The 6,728-nt window shown below is 36.4% G+C and overlaps 2 protein-coding genes across 7 annotated transcripts in view; one reads left to right on the forward strand and one right to left on the reverse strand.

Moving 5' to 3' along the window:
* Nucleotides 1-6,728, forward strand: part of LOC105886666 (keratin-associated protein 4-1-like) — a 16,334-nt gene that overhangs the window by 5,786 nt on the left and 3,820 nt on the right. The window lies entirely within an intron of this gene.
* LOC105886664 (keratin-associated protein 4-5-like) overlaps nucleotides 6,405-6,728 on the reverse strand; it is an 871-nt gene continuing 547 nt past the window's right edge. For 2 of the 6 annotated variants that reach the window (XM_012802955.1, XM_012802956.1), the window contains exon 2: nucleotides 6,405-6,728. This exon is cut by the window's right edge. In XM_012802955.1, coding sequence (XP_012658409.1) covers nucleotides 6,405-6,728 — 324 coding nt within the window. The other 4 variants (XM_012802959.1, XM_012802958.1, XM_023511141.1 and 1 more) reach the window with 4 other exon arrangements.

A 6,728-nucleotide genomic window follows, 5' to 3' on the forward strand; every position in this document is an offset into this window, starting at 1 on the left:
CAAAGTTTGCATTGTTGATCAGTTGTTAGAATTTGATGAGAAATATGCCAAAGAATAAAATAATACTATACATAATTTTTAAAATGTATTATATTTATAAATTGTACTTATGTTGAAATTAAAAAAATATTACAATACTATTTTTGCATTCTGTGAAAATTTTTGTTGCTCCATATAGACCAAATTTTTAATTAAGAACCCCTCCCCCCCATCAATGGTGTCCCGCTTTACCAATGTTAAAATCTGGTCACCTTATGTTAGGTATGATTTTGCCACTTCCCTTCTTCCCAATTGATGCCCAATGACTTTTACTTCCCTCTGTGCTCATGTATGCCCATCCGTTAGTTCCAATTTATTAGAGAGTACAGGTGGTGTTTGTTTTTCCATTCTTGAGGTACTTCACTTAGGATCATAGTCTCCAGTTCCATCAGAATCGTTACAAAAGACCTTCACTCATCCTTTTTATGGCTGAGTAGAGCTCCAGAGAATACATATACCACATTTTGTTAATCCACTCATGAGTTGATGGGCATGTGGACTGATTCCACATTTTTTCAATTGTGAAATGTATTGTAATAAGCATTCAAGTGAAGGAGTCTTTTTTGATAAAATGGCTTCTCTTCCTTTGGATATGTATCCTGTAGTAGGATTGCTGCATTGAATTGTACATTTACTTTTAGTTCTTTGAGAAATCTCCATACTATTTTTCATATAGGCTGTACTAATTTGCAGTCCCACCAACAGTATATAAGGGTTCCCTTCTATCTACAGCCACACTAGCATTTATTGGTTTTTGAATTTTTAATAAAAGCCATTCTAACAGTGGTAAGTTGATATCTCATTGATGATTAATACTTAATCATAAGTATTTCTTTATGATTAGTGATGTTGAACATTGTTTTATGTCTTTGGTGGCAATTTGCCTACCTTCTTTTGAAAAGCTTCTGTTCCTGTCTTTTGCCCATTTTTCAATTGTTTATTTTTCTTGCTGACTTGTTTGAGTTCTTTGTAGATTATGAATATTAGTCATTATCAGATATATAGTTTGTGAATATTTTCTCCCATTCTGTAGGTTATCTGTTTTCTCTGTTGATTACTTCCTTTGCTGTGAAAACACATTTTAATTCAACAAGTCACACTTATTTATTTTTGCTGTTGCTGTAATTGCTTTTGGATCTTAGTCATAAATTCTTTGCCTAGGCCAATAGCTACAAGAGTTTCTCCTATATTTTCTTCTAAAATTCTTATGGTTTCAGGCCTCACATTTAAGTGTTTTTCCATCTTGAATTAATTTTTGTGAGTGGTAAGAGATATGGATCCTATTTCATTTTTCTGCATGTGGCTATGCAATTTTCCCAGCACCATTTATTGAATAGGGCTTCTTTTCCTCAGTGTATATTGTTGGCTACTTTGTCAAAGATCAGTTGGCTGTATGTGGTTGGTTTTACATCTGGATTCTCATAGACCTATTTCATTGGTCTATGACTCTATTTTTGTGCCAATACCATGCTATTTTGGTTACTATAGCCTTGTATTGGGTTCTTAAGTATGAAATGTCCTATTTCCTTAAGTACTAAGTTAAACAGTTGATTATCTCTGACATTTTTCTTTGATGCGTCTTGTTTTACTTTTATTGTGAAAGTATATACTCATTCTTTCAAACATATTTGGCTTGTGATTATCTTTCCAATATTTCCAATATTTTTGTAATTTTTGTAAAACCATGGATAAGTCAAAAAATTGTTGTTATTTTCAAATATGAGTTCCATCATGGAACAAATTCAGTGCAGATAGCTCAAAAATACAGTGGAGTGTTTGGAAAGGATGTGGCTAATGAACACACAGTATGCAAATAGTTTGAGAAGTTCCATTCTGGTGATTTTTATCATGAAAAATGAGCCACATGGGTAACCTAACACCAAGATGGATGATGATGAACTGAAAGCTGTAGTGAAAATGAATCTACTTTAACATAGGTATAGATTAGCATCAAGGTTTGATGTTACTATCCTAACAGTATCGGATCATTTCCAACAAATTGGCAAGGTAAAGAAGCTGGATAGATGAGTTCTGCATGAATTAAATGAGCCTCAGAAGAAATATCATCTCAAAGCTTCCCTTTCTTTGCTATCACAACATAAAGGAAAATCATTTCTATCCCACATTGTTGCATGTGATGAAAAATGGGTTATTTTTGACAATTGTAAGTGTTTGGCACAATGATTGGATAAAGAGGAAGGGCCAAAACACAGTCCAAAAATGAATATTCATTAAAAAAAACCTAATGGTGCCTGTATGCTGGTCCAGTGCTAGAATTATCCACTGTAGTTTCATGAAACCTGGTCAATTGATTACAGTGGATGTCTATTGCAACCAAATGAAAAAAATGATGAGAATGCTTTTGATTAAGCAGACAAGATTGGTCAATAGAAACAAACCAATCCTCTTGCAAGACAATACTCGATTACATGTCACACAAACAATGCTGCTTGGACTCAGAAGCTGGACTTGGTGACTCTCTGTCATATGCTATATTGACTTTGCACCAGCTGATTCCCACTTCTTCCAGGCTTGTACCACTTCTTGCAAGGAAAAATATCCAATTCTCAACAAGCTGTGAAAGCATCTTTCACTATTTCCTTGCCCCTCACTCTCTGGGCTTCTTTGCTGACACAAGTTACTGGTAAGATGGCAAAACTCTGTTGATAGTTTAGGCAAACACTTTGATTAATTGTAGTGGTTCTTAATTGAGATACAATAAATTAAACTTTTGATTCAAAATTGGACAAACCTTATTTAATTACCTAAATAGTATAGCTTGAAGGCTGGTAATGTGATACCTCTATATTTGTTCCTTTTGCTTAGGATACTTTGACTATTCAAGCTCTTTTCTGGTTTTAAATGAAACATAGAATTATTTTTTCTAGATCTGGGAAATACAATATTAGTATTTTGGGGGGGATTGCATTAAATCTGTAAATCACCTTGGGTACTATGGACATTTTAACCATGTTGAGTCTACCAATCCATGAACATAGTATGTTTTTCCATTTGCTTGTGTCATCTGCTATTGCTTTCCTCTGTGTTTCACAGTTCTTCTTGTAGAGATCTTTCACTTCCTGGGTTAAGTATACTCCTAGGAATTTTATTTTCTTTGTAGCTATTTCTCCTAAATTAAATAGAGATCCTGGGTTCTCCATCCTTGATACCAACCTAGTCACACTAAACTCTGTATTTTCTAGGCCTTTTTCAGTTTCTCTTGCCAAGTTTTAGTAGTCTTAGTTTGTTGACAAAGGAAGTAGAAAAGATGGAGCTATCTGCGACTTGACATTTTTACCTTTATTTTTAATATTTTTACTTTTTTCATCATATGAAGTGCCCAAATGTCAAAGGTCAGAGAGTCTCTTTTGTTATAGGAGATAGTAAGAAGTCTTTACAACCCACAAGCAACTCACATCAGGTGTTCACCTGGGGCAGTTCTGCAATTGGGAAATCTCATTTTTCCCATTCACTTGTCTTAAATATTATACAAAGAGCTGGCCTTATCTTTAGTTCCACCTTTTCCATTAATCATAGCCAAAATTTGCTGATGGTAACTCCTAGAGGTGAGAATCGAACTCACCTGCCTGAATAAGTGCTATCACTTACCAAATAATTACAAGACAGCAAGGAAAGGATCCTCAGAACTGACATTAACTTAGCACAACTTTCCTATTTCTGTTGAGCCTCACATGAACCAGCAATATTTTGTAGCTTTTTATGTCAAGAGGTGGAATCTATTTTTCTACAACTGCATTAGATTTCACCTATTGACTTGCTTTGACTAATAGAACATGATATAAGTGGTGTTGGTAATGCTGTTTTAGTTCTAAAACATAAACCTCAAGTCTTGATGCATCACCTTTATCTTCTTGGAACAATTCTACCATCACACAAAGAGCCTATGAAAACCTGTCACACAATGAGAGGTGACATGGAAAAGAACCAAGGTACCCTGGTTGAAAACCAGTACCACCTACTATACCAGTAAAGGAGATAATTATGGACCATTTAGTTTCAGGGGAGCTTTGAAATTATACAGTCACATGAGTGAGTAAAATGAGTGGAAGAATGCCCGGTCAATGCACAGAATGGTAAGAAATAACACATTGTTATTATTTTTAGCCATTAATTTTCAGGGGTGGTTTTTAATGTAATAATGGGCAACTGAAACAGTCTGTTACACATTGAGTTTATTTATACATATGAGCAATTCACCCATGGAGAGGATGATCTGGGTGTCCCCTTCACATGAACTACTGCAGTTCAGCTTCTCTAATCAGGAAGCGGCACAGAAAGTATCTAAATATTAGTTCTTTATCCTTATTATATTTATAAAATTGATTTTATTAAACCTTTCATTTAAAAATGCTTTGCTATTGATTTTTACATTTTCTGTGGTAACCTCCCTTCTTCATTGGGTTTATGGACTGATAAGGGGGTAGGAACACAGTAGAGGGGGGATCTCGAAGCCTGACTCCAAAACCTGACATCAGATGTGAACCCATTGTGTTAACTTGCTCAGCATCATCAATAAACTAAGATAAAATACAAGCTTTTCATTGATCTAACATCCTACACATGGTTTTAGATATGTAAAAAACACCAATATTTATAATAGTTTATAAGTTTAACCATGATTTCATAACTTATGATATCATAATAATACTCCTATGTCTTCCATGTCTTGTTTAAAAGATATTTCATTTTGCTGTGTTCCATTTTGATTCAAATCAGTTAAGGGCAGATTGCAAATTGTTATATAATAATGATATTTTATAATTAGTTCAAAAAGGCATCATCATCATCTATGATTAAGATTTGAACATTTCTATAAACACATCTGAAAAAATGTGAAGCTTATCAGTGATGTCGCACAAATAATCTTAAACCTGATTGCTTCAGTGGTTTAGGGCCATCTCTGAGCCTGAAAGGCTAAACTCAATATAGGTAAGAGCAGCAAGAGCAAGTGCATGTACCAGTCATGATTACTTGCAGTATATTTTCAAATTCGAATGCAGAAATTCAAATTCATGGGGATTCTAACTAAGGCTACGAATTCATTCCAATATAAAAATCATTATGAAGAAAAAACAAGTTCTGAAATTTCCAGTCTTCGAGGGTCTATACATGTTAAAATGGAAATGTGGAGATTTTTGAATTATAAGGAAAATTCTAAGAGCCCATGCTTAGAAATACAATGAGAAATAAAACCTACTTTTTGAGGCTCGGTGCCCATATCTCAGTAGTTAAAGTGCTAGCCACATACACTGGATCGGCAAGTTCGAACCCAACCCAGGCCTACTAAACAACAATGACAACTACAACAAAAAAATAGCCAGGAGTTCTGGCAGGTGCCTGTAGTCCCAGCTACTTTGGAGGCTGAGTCAAGAGAATCATTTGAGCCCAAGAGTTTGAGGTTGTTGTGAGCTGTGATGGCATGGCACTCTACCCAGGATGACATAGTGAAACTCTGTCTAAAAAAAACCACTTTGTGGTGACAATTCTGAAATACTATTTGTTGAATTAAATTATTTTAGTACATTGAATTTTTTACAGAGGATATTTTGTCTTTCATTGGCATAAGATTATATTTAGAAATTTCATTTACTCTTTTCCCCCAAATAAGGTCAATGTTATTAAGAGGTATAATGTGTTAAGAGTGTAATGTGTTTTAATTAAGAGTTAAGACACGAATCAAATTGTTACAAATTTAGGATATTTAAACCCACATACACATGCGAATTTTGTTCAAATATCTTAAATTATCTATATATGAAATAGCATTTATTTCCAAAGTGATTTCAACATGGGCTGCTCTTCCTGTGTCTTCATGTAAAATACAATTGCCTACTTATTGAGTAAAGTGATTATGAGAACAATAGAGAAGAATGCCAATGAATTGTCATGTGCAGAAAGGTTTATTAAAAAACAGAGGAGCAACAAAACTTAAGAAATTCACTTTAGGAGAAAATATAGGACATAACTAGACCCCTGGTTGTGAGGGTATAAAGTCAGTACCAATACAGAGCCTGCAGGTAATTTCCACCTGTTTAGGAAGGACAATTTGGAGACCCAATGTGTAAGGATAATGAGAAATTCAGAGGATTGGAATAATTTCTTAGCTAGAGGATTACATATTAGTTTATAGCATATTTGGTGCCAACATTGGCTAGCAGAGAAAGTAAGGGAGAGAGTTTAAAATGCACCAGAATGTGCTCACAGAACCAGAGGGATGGTAATGGGCTCACTGGAATCATGAGATCCATCTCATCAAGTGACAGGACCCTGATTCCGCATGTCCTAATGGTCAGCACATCTGTGGGGACAGAAGTGAAGGAAGAGGTGGGTCTAGGGCAGCGGGCTCAGCAGCAAGAGGAGGCACAGCACAGGGGCCGGGGGCAGGTGGAGATGACGCAGGTTGGGCGATAGCAGGTGGTGTGGCAGGAGACTTGGCCGCAGACTGGACGCAGGCAGCAGCAGGGGCGGCAGCAGCTGGGCTGGCAGCACGGGGACTGGCAGCAGCTGGACACACAGCAGCTGGGGCGGCAGCAGCTGGAGATACAACAGCTGGGACGGCAGCAGGTGGGCTGGCAGCACTGGGGCCTACAGCAGCTAGACACACAGCAGCTGGGGTGGCAGCAGGTGGGCTGGCAGCACTGGGGCCTGCAGCAGCTGGACACACAGCA

This window comes from Otolemur garnettii, unplaced genomic scaffold (assembly GCF_000181295.1).
Source record: "Otolemur garnettii isolate 467f Iridium unplaced genomic scaffold, OtoGar3 scaffold00018, whole genome shotgun sequence".
Classification (NCBI taxonomy): Eukaryota; Metazoa; Chordata; class Mammalia; order Primates; family Galagidae; genus Otolemur; species Otolemur garnettii.